The 14,372-nt window shown below is 27.8% G+C and overlaps 2 protein-coding genes across 6 annotated transcripts; both read left to right on the top strand.

Moving 5' to 3' along the window:
* Positions 1–47: 47 nt before the first annotated feature.
* On the top strand, positions 48–8,269 carry Gpo1 (glycerophosphate oxidase 1). Of its 5 annotated transcripts, XM_031916770.2 has the most exons (13): positions 822–1,897; positions 2,606–2,739; positions 3,791–3,947; positions 4,038–4,260; positions 4,358–4,521; positions 4,593–4,705; positions 4,798–4,991; positions 5,084–5,472; positions 5,539–5,789; positions 5,860–6,207; positions 6,297–6,395; positions 6,447–6,548; positions 7,060–8,269. In XM_031916770.2, the coding sequence occupies exons 1-13, from the start codon at positions 1,861–1,863 to the stop codon at positions 7,192–7,194; spliced, it is 2,346 nt and encodes a 781-aa protein (XP_031772630.1). In that variant the 5' UTR covers positions 822–1,860; the 3' UTR covers positions 7,195–8,269. The 5 variants fall into 5 exon arrangements, with proteins under 5 accessions (XP_012342548.1, XP_086762120.1, XP_031772630.1 ...); XM_012487094.3 differs by lacking the exons at positions 822–1,897; positions 6,297–6,395 and adding an exon at positions 48–227; XM_086905994.1 differs by lacking the exons at positions 822–1,897; positions 6,447–6,548 and adding an exon at positions 66–227.
* A 730-nt stretch (positions 8,270–8,999) lies between these two features.
* Positions 9,000–14,113, top strand: LOC100864552 (uncharacterized). Its single transcript, XM_086905993.1, has 11 exons — positions 9,000–10,229; positions 10,320–10,505; positions 10,591–10,908; positions 10,981–11,383; positions 11,461–11,645; positions 11,723–11,812; positions 11,898–12,182; positions 12,269–12,503; positions 12,598–13,075; positions 13,149–13,443; positions 13,607–14,113. The coding sequence occupies exons 2-11, from the start codon at positions 10,470–10,472 to the stop codon at positions 13,766–13,768; spliced, it is 2,487 nt and encodes an 828-aa protein (XP_086762119.1). The 5' UTR covers positions 9,000–10,229; positions 10,320–10,469; the 3' UTR covers positions 13,769–14,113.
* The last annotated feature ends 259 nt before the right edge of the window (positions 14,114–14,372 follow it).

Here is a 14,372-nt window from a genome sequence, read left to right as displayed (position 1 = left end):
ATAACGAAATCTTCGAAAGATGTCGCTAAAGCAATCAGTTTACATCTGTCTTAAGTTGCTTGATCATTCATTATGGTTCATTCGCTTGTGCGAATTAGAAACGTGAAATGTATGTCTGTTTTCTTGTCGAATATGTGCATCGTTAATTTCTAGTTTCACGTATCGCACTCACCACCATTGTGCGCGGGTGTTTTCAGCGTTCTTTGTAACTGTCAATTTGTTTCACAGTAAGTATTATCAATAATATAATTACAAATATTTGTTATTGTTGCATTTTATAAATTATTTATCTATATATAATTTTTATTTTTATTTTTAATCATAATATTTCATGATATATAATAAAATATTTTTATCATTTTTTAATGAAAGAAGAATTAATGATGTTAATTTTTAAATTTTTACAAAAAATTTTTTTAAAAAAATTCATATAACCTAATTTTTATAAGAATTATTTTCAAATTAGTTTTTAAAATAATGTTTTAAATGATTAATCTATTACAAAATGATTGTTACGAAATTTCATTCATTAATATTGAAATAATAGTTGATGAATATTTTTAATTTTTTTTTATTCTTAATGTTGTAACATATCTGTGTATTGTATAATACATACACTTACAATATAAGTCACATTCGAAGGTATTTGGCAAGAGATTCGGGTGCTATTTTTAAGTTGCAGCTTTTCGACATCATTCTATTCTTTCGTATTATTGTAATATATATATTTTTTAATATAAACATATCACATAAAGAAGAATTACGGAAAGATTTATTCGTTTTAGAAAGAATTATCGAAAATCAAGTCAAATCTCTTTTCTGTTCAAATTAGTAAATCCTTCTATATTTTCATAAAATATAATTTTTGTTCATTTATTTACACTATATTTGTATAAAATAAAATGAAAATAAAAATAAAAGTAATACAAAATATTTACATAGTTTATATAACTCCACGTGTTTAGAAGATTATCATCAAGGTCTTATTGTGAAATATAAATTATTTCTTCATCTTTTGAAAATCAAAATATCATTATGGTTAAATATATAGTATTTAATTATAGTAGTAATATATATGATTTTTATTTATTATTATAATTTTTTATGATTGTTTTTATTTATTTTAATTATTTTATTCTAATTTAAATCTTGATTGAAAGATAGGAGAAAACGAACACGTCACCTGATAAAAAATACCTTAATGTCACGTGCATTTTTCTATATCATGTTCAATTCAGATTTATTATCAATATTTTGTTAAAATATTAATAAATATCACAATATCAATATTATTGCTTAATATAATAAGATATAATGTAAAATTTGTAAATTTTTACAAATACAAAAATTTTTAATAAAAATGAAAAACAAATCTGAATAAATATGTCTGATTTGATATTTATAACAAAATGGTTGTCGATAAAATAAAAAGTAATCGTATTAGATATTTTTGTTTTCAGTTTTATATCCATTTTTTATTTTTATTAAAATCAATTATTATATTTATTATTTCAAATTAAAAATGTATTTTTCTTTATTTAATATAAAATTTATGGCAAAAATTTTGACATTTAATATTTTAACAAAATTATTTGTAAACAAGCTTTTATTAATTTTACATATACTATATATATTTATTATATATTTTTTTATAATTGATAGTTAATAAAAATATATGCAGTAATTTAGCAATATGGATTTTCTTATTCATAAATAAGAAATTTTAATTAGTTGAATAATTATAGCACCTTGATGGAATAATAAATTTTAGGTTCACAGAGCTTTTACTTATTAGACTGATGTATTACATCATTGTATGCGTAAAAATTGTAAGCAATATGTTTGGTATGACACATCAGTATGCCACATGACACGATACAAAAAAGATATAGAAACGGTATGTCACACTCGATAGTGATAAAAGTATTTTGGGATATTTGCCAATGCATCATAAAACAAATAATGTTAAATATAGAATACTTAATACATAAATATTTAATTTTTTGAAATAAAAAATAGAAAATGTTTGATCATAATAAAGTGTTATTTACAATACACTGTGAATATTATCATGAAGCACCAATAGCAATCAAAGGAATAAAATATGAATATTTGCGAAAAATTCAAAACATTTATATGTTTTTATGATTACATATTTAAAATTCTTAAGTTGGATATATTGATTTATTTGATTGTTTTTATTTATATATTTGTAATTCTATTTTAAAATATTTCTAAATTTATTTATAATATTCAATAACATTTTTGTTACATTTCTTTTTAATAATTGCATATTTTCCTATCGTTATTGTGTACAGTGCACCTGTTGATATATTGCCAAATAACGTGAATGATGATTCATTAAATTAAATGATTAGTAATAATTAACCCATCAAAAGATTATTTCACAACCATCTATTTGATTTATTTTACTTGTTTATATAAAAGTTTACAAGTTTTTTTTAACAATTATTTATTATTCAAATAGGTATTTCATTAATTATTAAGTCTTTGTACATATTTTTTTATGTATACACTATATTTTATTTATTTTCGTAAATAATAAGATTAACATCAATATAGATATATTTTTGTTAATTTGTAGATTTCTTCCGAAAACCAATTAATCTATTCCATTATAAGTGGTATAAAATGGCATCGCTGAAACTATTAGTGAGTGGTGCAAGTGCCATCGGTGCTAGTGCTCTTACTTCTTATCTATTAATGTCCGATAATACAGTAAGTATAGTTAATCATTATTTAGGTATAATAAATTTATATCTTGTTCTTTATTTTTTTTGTGATATCTTTTTTATAAAAACAAGTCATGCAATTAATACGAAAAATTTTCTCTTAAATGTTAATTGTAAAATCACATTTAAAAAAAACGGAAATAAATATAACATAGTAGATTTATTGGACTTTTTTTATGTGTGTATAATTTATGATATTTTTTAACTTTTTTTATTCTCTATAATGAAATACATTAATTTTTTTACTATTATAATTATTATTATTTATTTATGATTTTTTTATAAATAAATAAATAAATATATATATATATAAAATATAATTTAAGAAAATTGTAAATCGCTATTAATAAAATTCGTGCATTTTCGCCATAAAGATTCTATAGATTATCATATTCTTAAATTTAATTTATAACATTAAGAAAATTTTACTGATTATATGCAGCAGTCAAGATTTTATAGTCACGTGGTTAACAAAATTTCATACAGAGAAGGTCTGTGCCAGGCCAGGATGAGCCATTAGGGCTCATCTATTTTTGATACACGATTGTTTTTCGGAGCTATAGATCATCTAAATATACAAACATTTCGTTTTAATTAAATAATATATCATAAAAAGTAAATAATAAATATATAAATCTATATAAAATTTAATTTATTGTATAAAAGTATGAATATGGGAATGATATTGATCAAATTATATTCGAGAAATTGAATACAATATAATTAATTAATTTTGTTGTAAACTGACTAATGATTATTCAAAGTTAACTTGCAAAGAATCACTCAATGCAATAATTGTTTTTTAATACAATAAATAATAATTCAATTTGTATAATAATAATAATTTGTGTAATAATAATAATTTAATATAGATATTGTTTTTCATTTCGTTTTACCAGTTTCATCTTTGACTGTTTTATTAACAGAAATAATCATTTTCTGTTTATTTTCAATTACTTTCACGAATAAATATAATTAAAAGTAATTAAAAAAAATAATTATTAAAATAAAAATAATATTAGCCTATTTATCAATAGGTACATGCGGATGTATGCAATCCACGGCCATTAAAGAGGCCTTTACCAACTAGAGAAGAACAAGTGAAAACATTGAAGAATACTAGCGAATATGATGTTCTTATCATAGGTGGTGGTGCAACAGGAGCTGGATGTGCATTAGATGCCTGTACACGAGGTAATTTATTCATTTATTAAATTCTCAATTACATTAACTTAGCTAATTATTGAGTATTAATTTTAACTATTTATTGTTTTTGATCTTTAGGTTTGAAAACAGCTTTAATTGAAGGAGATGATTTTGCTTCTGGCACATCTTCTAGGAGTACAAAACTTATTCATGGAGGCGTTCGTTACTTACAAAAAGCTATAATGCATGTAGATATTGAACAATATAAAATGGTTAAAGAAGCATTACAAGAACGAGCGTCTATGTTACATAGTGCGCCTCATTTGGCTCATCCTTTACCTATTATGTTGCCTGTATATACGTATGTTAATTTTTTTTAGTTTTATTTATTTGATATGAAAGCAAATATTAAAAATAATTATTATGTAATGTATATTTTATTATTTTATTATCAAAAGATGGTGGCAAATTCCCTACTTTTGGGTTGGTATAAAAATGTATGATTTTGTTGCTGGAAGAAAAACAGTAAAATCATCATATTTTCTCAGCAAAAGGAATGCATTAGAATTATTTCCCATGCTGAAAGGAGACAAACTTACAGGAGCTATTGTTTATTATGATGGTACATTATTTTTGTTATGTCTTTTGATTTTATATATTAAATATTATAATTTCATGGTCTTTATATAACAGGTCAACAAGATGATGCCAGAATGAATTTAGCAATTGCGCTGACAGCCTCGCGACATGGTGCCACAGTTGTAAATCATGTTAAAGTTGTTAATCTTTTGAAAGGCCTTGATAAGGTATTGATATTTAATTAATATTGATTATAAATCGTGATAGAAATTATATAAAAATAAATTATATTTCAAGATAATATTTTTATTTCATAAAGGATGGCAATCGAGTCCTTACTGGTGCACGTGTGAAAGACGAACTTACTGGTGAACAATGGGATGTGAAAGCAAAGGCAATAATAAACGCAACAGGTCCATTCACGGATCATATTAGAAAAATGGATGACCAAAATGTTAAAGAAATATGCTGTCCTTCTTCTGGTGTTCACATTGTTCTTCCAGGTTACTATAGGTGAATAATTGAATGGATCATAAAACTTAAATTTATAAAAATAAATGTTGAAAAATTTATAATTAATTATATAAATTTCATTTCCTGATCAGTCCTGATCAAATGGGTTTATTGGATCCAGAAACAAGTGATGGCCGAGTGATTTTTTTCTTACCATGGCAAAAACAAACAATTGCAGGAACAACTGATTTACCCTGCGAAATAACACATAATCCTCGACCCACTGAAGATGAAATTATGTTTATTTTACGTGAAGTAAAAAATTATCTTAATCCGGATGTTGAAGTTCGCCGGGGAGATGTATTATCTGCTTGGAGTGGAATTAGACCTCTCGTCTCTGATCCGAACAAACCGGATACTCAATCTCTTGCCAGAAATCATATTGTACATGTTAGTCCTACAAAACTTATCACAATAGCTGGAGGAAAATGGACGACATATAGATCGATGGCAGAGGAAACTATCGATGCAGCTATTAAAGGTAAAATATGATATATATATGAAAGTTTTATTAAATTTTATTATTATTTTTATATTATTTCTTAAGCTTGCGATTTAAAACCTGAAAGACCCTGTCAAACAAATGGTTTACTTCTCGAGGGAGCTCATGGTTGGAGTCCAACGATGTACATTAGACTAGTTCAAGATTTTGGTTTAGAGTGTGAAGTTGCACAACATCTGGCTAAGAGTTATGGGGATCGTGCATTCGCTGTAGCAAAAATGGCTTCTCTTACTGGTAAAAGATGGCCAATTATAGGCAAAAAACTTCATCCTGAATTTCCATATATTGATGCAGAAGTAAATCTTTTATTATTCTTAATAATTTTATTATTTTTTTATGATAACAGATAATTATTACGTATTTTAGATTCGATATGGAGTTCGTGAATATGCGAGAACAGCAATCGATATGATTGCAAGACGATTGAGATTAGCTTTTTTGAATGTTCAAGCAGCACAAGAAGCTCTTCCAGGCATCATCGATATCATGGCAGAAGAATTACATTGGTCACCAGAGGAAAAAAGCAGGCAAACAAAAGAAGCCAGTGAATTTCTTGCTAATGAAATGGGACAAATGGTCAATCGTGCATCTCGTGATAAAATTCCTATTAATCTCACAAAAGAAGAAATTCAGTTATATATTAAGCGTTTCGGAATTATCGATAAAGACAACAAAGGCTACGTTTCTATTAACGATATTAGACGAGGACTTAAGGTTTGTATAAAACATTAATTTTATGTTATTTAAATTTGTTTTTTTTTATTTCTATTTGTTTTGTTAAATACTTAATTATCAATATACAGGTACTTGGCATAAAATTGAATGAAGATGAGATACATACTTTGCTCAATGAAATTGATCTCAATTACAATGGGCAAATGGAGTTACAAGACTATTTACAGGTATGAATCGTAAAATATATACTTAATCGAAATTTCTTTTACTATTCACAGCTGTTCGGTGACAAAGAAGTACCTGGTGAAGAGCTTCATGAAATATTGCGCGAAATCGACACTAATATGAATGGTCAGGTCGAATTGGACGAATATCTTCAGGTCTGTGAAAGCTCGTGCACAAGTATAGTTTTGCTGTCGCTTTCAAATTTTTTTAGTAGTTCTATTAATATATAATATTTCTATATAATATTTAGGATTTTGTTATTTTTAATATTACTTAGAGTTGTTTTATTATATCTACTATAATATATAGAAGAATATTAAAAGAGACCTGTTGGATATAATATAATAATATAATCTGTAATACTTTATATGTTTATTTTATCATAATTTATATAACAAATTTTAATTTTTTTTTTATTGCACGAATATCATGATTACATATTAATAGTAACTTGTCTAATCAAAATGTTTTGTTTTAATGTTATGATTATAATATTTTTGTGAATATTTGAATATCTTTTTGCTTCCCTTTTTTCTTTTGCAAAATATTTTAATATCATGCTGCTCTTGTGCCAGATTGTAAAACCATGATTATTTTTAAATTTTGTAAAATATGATTTTTTTTGTTTTTTAAATATTAAAACTAATTTTTTTTTATTCAACATAGATGATGTCGGCCATAAAATCTGGACATGTGGCATATTCACGTTTTGCAAGAATGGCAGAGATGGAAGAGGCACAACATGAAAAAGAAATATTGAAAAAACAGATTAGCGTAGAAAGATCAGGTGGTGGATTGTAAAAAAATTCACATTCTGTGGCATTGTATAATTTTTCGCATGCTTCTAAATGTGATTCATACGTTTAATTCTGATGAATTCTTTCTTATAGAATTATTTTTCATTTTGAATTTTCATTGTAACTCATTTTAGTACAAATTTTTTAGAATGAGTTTTAGGCAAAATTTTCATTAGAATATTTTATTTTTAAAATATTTTTAACAAATCTATTCATTTTTTTTCGTACTTTATATAAATTTTTATCTTTATTCAACTTTCAAACTCTTAATGAATAAGACATGATGAAAAAAAGATTTTAAACATATAAATATAAATTAAATACGGCTGCGCCGTAACTTATCTATTTTAATAATCAATTTCAAATAAAAACATGATCATGATACAAATTTCAATTTTAACATGTAAATATTTTTATGTATAATGTTTCAGTTTTCATTAATAGAACAGGTTTGTTCTATTTCTATATCTGTATATAAGTTCTGAAATGCATCAATATAATTATAAAATATATTTATGTTTAAAAATATCTTGAATCGGTACAATTTTCAACTACTTTCAAGAACATAAATTTTGTGATCATATGTATAAGTTGTGAATGCTTTAAATAATATTATTATCATTAAACTTATGATTTTACAATTATCAAAAAGTTATCTTGTGTTGCAAAAGTTAAATATCAATATAATTTAATATAAAATAATATATGATTTTATTCTTATGCGTATAATTTATTATTATTTACTTATTAAAATAAAATTATCAAGTTTTAAATAAATCCTTTTTATCTAAATATTAATGTTATGTAATATAATCACACATGCTATTGAATTTAGCCTGATTTTTAAAATTTTTAAGATTTGTTTATAAATTGTTAATTATAATTGTTAATATACATTAATGTATATTAAAAATCAATCTATGTCAATACATAGTTGGTCTGATTATTTAAATACTTACTTAATTTAATTTATTGTTATTAATTTCATGTAATCATAACATACTATCGATTAGATTAATTTATTTCATTTGTCATTAATCATTACCATTAATTTAATAAAAACTATATTGAACTTTTAATACATGTGTTAATTCTTAATACAATTCTTTTCAAATAAATTATTTTTATATCAATTTTTTCCTTATTAAATTAAATCTAATTGACATTTCTAAAAAATTCCTATATATAATTACTATGTACAAAATAATTGTTTTAATAAAATTGAAACATTTATAAGTCTTTAGAAAAAAAATATGAATTATCAAAAAAATGAAATCATGAATGTCTCTGATCTACAATATCGAATCATATATAATTTTTATATAATTTATTTCATTATTTCATACATATTTAATTAAAACAAAAAAGATTCCTGAAGTTTGTTTCTTGAATATAAAAAAAAGGATAGTGACATAACAAGTATGAAATTTTTTTTTTTGGATAAACATTTACAATGAATCTAGAAATCAGTTAACGTTCTTATATCATGACAGTGACAAAAAAAAGAGGAAGACTAACCCATAAGTAACAATGATATATGTATCAATATTCGCAACTTTACTCAAGCGTGGCCCTGACCGGAGGGTACTGGTAAAAAGAGGGGAAGGAAGGCCAGAGAAAGTAGGAGGTGTGCATCGTTTATCCCTCTTTGACGGGGTGGGCGTCCGACGATGTCTGCATACGCCCCTGTCTAACGAACCTCTGCTCACTGCTAGCTATCAGGAATAAGCAACGACCAATCAGAGCTTCCGTCCGATCACTTAGCGGACGGCGACGTTGCCACCTTGTGTACCGCCCCACGGCAGAAGTAGTCCTCTCATAGCGGTATTCGTAGCCTTGTTTTCGCGAGGGACGGCCGACGAACACGTTGCGATCTACGTGCACGTGTTGAAATCACGTTGAAATTATATCGTGCATCGTGGTATAAAACCAGCATAATATTGTTTCCTGAACGAAGACTTCATTTAATCAAAGAACATTGGTAGAGAGATTTTTGTTTTAAACGTCATAGAAAGAAGAGAGAATATTGGCTTGTCCTATATCTTTACTTTTGGCGGCAATTTTGAACATAGTTAATTTTCTAGTGTTACAAAACTAATGATAAAGAATAGATTTATGATTGACTTATATTTCATGTAATCATATTTTTTAAGAAAGAATACAATAATAATATACAAAGTGTATCGACCAAAAAAGGAGAACATAGATCGTTGACTACGATCACTGAGTAGTGCGCGCGCGCGCGCACATATCCCGTAACGCTTAGGTATTTATTGGTATGTAGGTGTGTAAGCGCGCTTTAAAATTGCGAATATTCAATTTAATTATTTTCTTTTTTATCTTTTTTGAAAAAACTTTATAATTGATATATTATAAAATCTTTGATTAAAATTTAGTTATTCGCTACGTTCTATAATGGCCGTCTCAGAAACATCTCTTGAGCCGAACAGATGAAACAGAAAGCGTACAAGCATAGAAGAGTTATTATTCTGGTTTTCGAAGAAAAAACAAGTGGCGGGAGAGAGTGCAGAGTGGACGTTTCTGTGGAGAAGCCACGTGCCATTCGTGAGTTAGGTGGAGTCCCATGTGCAAAGTGGGTGGAGGCTGCATCGTGAGGCTGCCTTCCCCGTTATCACAGGTACATGAACGTGTTAGTGAGCGAACAGTCGACAAGCGACCGAGTGGGCGGGTGTGACGACATACAGTGCATTTCTGTGTGGTAGTATACGCGTCCTTGCCATAGTGTGCGATATTTCGAACGCAGCGGGTGGGGCGGCAGGAACAGGGGCGTAGAGAGGCGGTCCTCGATTGGGTTCTCGAGGAATACTCTCTGGCCTTCTTTGTCTTTAAAGAGTGTTGTCTTCGCACGTGTCAATATCGTTTAAATTATTAATGTTTCTTATTTAGATGCTTCAGGACAGTTCATATGTATTGTTTTCTGTCGATTTTTCTTAAATCGCAAATGAATTTTAAGTTGTGTATAGTTTGATAAAAATAAAAAGAAAGAAGAAAGAAAGCCAAATGCAGTGTTCGAGCAGGGTAGTTACCATTATAACTAAATTGATGAAAATTTATATTTTAAATTATTTTACAATACAGCTGAATGTAATTTATGAATGGATCTTTCAGATTAAACGCTCTTCAAGTGAGCGTTTCCATATACTGCAAAATAAATAGTCAACCTAGTTCAGTATAGTAAAGAATGGATTCCTAGCATAAGAATATTTAACATAAATCTAGCATTATTAGTATTAAGAATAGATTACAAATATATTCATTATGAAGCGAAGTTTGGATGGACGAAATATCTCTCAGGTGAGATAATTAAATAATTTTATTCAATCATTTTTACAAAATTATAATAAATAGAAATAAAAGAAGCATTGATATTATTTTACAGGAGGAGATTGATGATCATGATCCTTTACAAACACAACAACAACAGCAACAACAGCAACAACAAGATGAAACTGAACAGCAACAACAATTAGAACAACAAACTGGACAACCTCAAATTCGTTTTTTAAGTGCAAATGTTTTGCAGCATTTACAGCAACAGCAAGATGTTCAGCAACAAACACAACAACAACAACAACCACAAGTTATTACTTTGCAGCAATTGCAAAATTTTGTGCCTTTACAAACTCAGCAATCACAGCATGATCAACAAAGGGCACAAACCATTTCTGTGCAATCTTTACCTCAACAATTTTTACAGGTGAGAGATGCAATTTTTTAATAATAAATAATTCAAATGCGTTTTTTTTTTAAGATATAATAATTACTTTAGGGTGCTCAGTTGATTAGTACTCAAACTCAAGCTGCGCTTCAGCAACAACAACAACAAACACAGCAACAGCAAACACAGCAGCAACCACAACAGCAGCAACCACAACAACAACTCAGTTATAGTGTTATACCACAGATGCAAACTGTTAACATTGATGGTCAAGAGGCACTTTTCATTCCATCTTCTGCCATGTCTGCTGCAGGAGGACATCATCAAAGTCAACCTACAATGCAATTTGCCACTGCTAATGGACAACAAGTCCAACTTGCTAGCCAGCAAGTACAGTTGGCTAATGGTCAAACTATTATTACACCACAACCAGTTAGTTTAATAAGAGCACCAAATGTCTTTCCCACTTCTATTATACAGAATATTACTGGACAGACTGTTCAATTACCAACAGGTATGTATACTATGTGTATAAAATTATTTTTATGATTATAAAGATAATGCATTTGATTCAATATTTTTTATTGTAAGGACAAAGTGTACAAGTTAGACCACTTCAATTTCCTATGCAACATGTTCAACAAACTGTACCTGTGCAAGTACCAGTTACAGCTAGTAATGGACAAACAGTTTATCAAACTGTACATTTTCCTGTTCAAGCATTGTCCAGTGTTTTCAATGTACCTGCCACACAAATGATACCACAAATCACACAAGTATGTTGATTACATAAATAAAAATTCATGAATAACAATAATAAATATATATTATTTAAAATAAAATTTGTTTGCAGCAAATTCCACAAGTGGCTCAAATAATTACACCAAATGGACAAATTCAGCAAGTTCAAATTGCTAATTTACCACAACTTCAAAGTTTACAGGTAATTATAAAAAAAAATAATGAAAATTATAAAAAGAATTATTAGATCATTGTGCATGATTTTATTAAAACAATTTTGATGTAAGAGTCAACAAGTAACGCAAGTAGCACAACAACAAGCACAACCACAAGTAGTGCAACAACAAACTCAACCACAAGTAGTACAGTCTGTACAGCAACAACAACAACAACAACAAGCAGCACAAGCTCAAGTACAACAACAACAGCAGCAGCAGGTACAACAAGTTGTACAACAAGTGATACAACAACAGCAGCAACAACAAGTTCAACAAGCACAACAATCATCTGCCGCACCTTCATCAACTGTAGCGACTTGGAGCACAACAGTAACAACTCCAAGTAATGTCCAGGTAAAAGATAGTAGAAAATACATATTAACATAAATATTTATTTTAAATTAAATTTTTTAATAAATGTTATATTATATTTTTTATAGGTACTTGGAATCGGTGCACTTGGAAGACCAATGCAAGGAAACAGTAATGTAATTACTACGAAAGATGGACAGAAAATTGATGTGCAAACGTTATCGGCTTTAACAAGACCACCGGATTCAGTCGAAGGTGATATAAAAGTAACTAGTATCGATGCCAGACAATTAGCTAGTGGTCAAGTTATACATATTCCTGCTCAATCAACACAGCCTGCTGTCCAGCCTATAACAATTGCAGGTACGTATATTAATGATTACATTATTTTTCTTATTTAATTATATTTAAAATAAAAAAAGTTAACATTTTAATATATATTAATTATATTTTATAGGTACACAAGCGCAACAGCTAACTTTAATTCCTGCATCCGCGTTAGCAAATTTAACTGCCCAGCAAGGTAACATGATAAGGGGCGTTGGTAGTGGAAGTATAATGCAACTTCAACCTGCCGGCGGAATGAATGCGACAAATGGTTTTCTTCAGTCGATACCTGTGCAAAATATTCCAGGTTTGGGTAATGTACAAGTTATACCTGCAAGTGCTCTTCAGCCTGCTACTGTGCAAACACTACCTGCAACAGCAGCTACACCTATTGTCGCTGCTCCAACTGTGCAATTAGATTCAAATGATCCAACAAAATGGCAAATTTTGCAAACTCTTCAGTCGAACAATACATTGGCAACACCTACTCCTACATCACATCAACATCAAGTAACAACTGCAACATCTGCGAATATTGAAACGGATTCTAATAAGCAACATCGTAGGAGAGTTGCTTGCACATGTCCTAATTGTGGTGATGGTGATAGGTAGAATTTAAAAAAAAATCATTATTTATTTAAATTTATAATATAATTTTATAAATTTAAATTATTTGACTAGGAATAGAGATATGACTAGAAAAAGACAACATGTTTGCCACATAGCAGGCTGTAACAAAGTATACGGAAAAACAAGTCATCTTCGGGCTCATTTAAGGTGGCATACTGGAGAACGACCATTTGTCTGTAGTTGGATATTTTGTGGTAAGAAATTTACTAGATCAGATGAGCTTCAGAGGCATCGTAGGACTCATACTGGCGAAAAAAGATTTCAATGCCCAGAGTGTACTAAAAAGTTTATGCGATCAGATCATTTGACGAAACATATAAAAACACATACGAAGATTCGAAGTACGGTAAGAAAAGTTATGGTTTTATTGAAATTAATTTGATTTCTAGATGAATTATGAAAAAAATGGATTATATTGGATATATTAAAAATAATAAGTTATAGTTTTGAGATTATTTTTATGTTTTTTTGTTTTTGTTTTTTTTTTTTTTCTTTTTTTTTTAATTTAGGAAGCCGCTACTTCGACGCAGGAAGGTTCTTCCGACAGTCAATCTTCCACGGAAGAAAAAATTATTATTGCTCTCAAAGAGACGGAACAATCTGATATCGTTATTTCCGAGCAAATAGATGAAATAAAACCTCAACTGGCGAATCATGTAACAAATGATTAAAAAAAAAAAAAGAATTATGTTTTTCTCCGCCTTTAAAGGGTTTAGGAATAAAAGAACTTGTTAAAACATTGATTGTTATGTTAACAATGTCGAAAAAAAATTAAAAAATCTAAATAGTGTTACGTTGATTACGGCGGTGTGCACAGATCTTGCAATTATTTTTTGCAATGAAAGAAAAAAAAATGAAACTTTTTACAGGGATTATCATAATTCTCGATATAGTGAATGATCTATTTTTGTATTAAATGAATTTTGTAAATATGTATAATAATTGTATATTAATTGTAAAAAGGAAAATTTTTTGCACAAAATGAATTTTACACTTATAAACGGTTTTTGATTTTATGTGACTCGTAGAGATTTTCAGTCTTTCTCCTTATAGTGAAATTTTTATAATATATAGAGACAATAACATTATATTTAATTAATCTTTTCAGGTATATTATTTGAATAAAATAGTACATAGAATAAAAAGATAAAAGGTAAGATGTTTAATTGCTTTTATTTATTATTTATATAAAAGCAGACTTTTCTTAAAAAAGAATTTTATTTCATTACTTTTATTTGTGTGTTAATATATGTTAATTATATTTTTTATGGATAA

This window comes from Apis florea, unplaced genomic scaffold (genome assembly GCF_048593485.1).
Source record: "Apis florea isolate Af1SG1 unplaced genomic scaffold, ASM4859348v1 contig_2492_pilon, whole genome shotgun sequence".
NCBI lineage: Eukaryota > Metazoa > Arthropoda > Insecta > Hymenoptera > Apidae > Apis > Apis florea.
The sequence above is the reverse complement of the archived record's forward strand: the minus strand, read 5'-3'. Positions and strand labels throughout refer to the sequence as shown.

Bases quoted from the DNA above. Each gene is read 5' to 3' on its own strand.
- Gpo1 (XM_031916770.2), top strand. From the start codon at position 1,861: ATGCCACATGACACGATACAAAAAAGATATAGAAACG. The intron at 3,948-4,037 runs GTAATTTATTCA...TTTGATCTTTAG, and splicing joins ATTAGATGCCTGTACACGAG to GTTTGAAAACAGCTTTAATT. The intron at 6,396-6,446 runs GTATGAATCGTA...TACTATTCACAG, and splicing joins AGTTACAAGACTATTTACAG to CTGTTCGGTGACAAAGAAGT.
- LOC100864552 (XM_086905993.1), top strand. From the start codon at position 10,470: ATGAAGCGAAGTTTGGATGGACGAAATATCTCTCAG. The intron at 13,076-13,148 runs GTAGAATTTAAA...TTATTTGACTAG, and splicing joins AATTGTGGTGATGGTGATAG to GAATAGAGATATGACTAGAA. The intron at 13,444-13,606 runs GTAAGAAAAGTT...TTTTTAATTTAG, and splicing joins ATACGAAGATTCGAAGTACG to GAAGCCGCTACTTCGACGCA.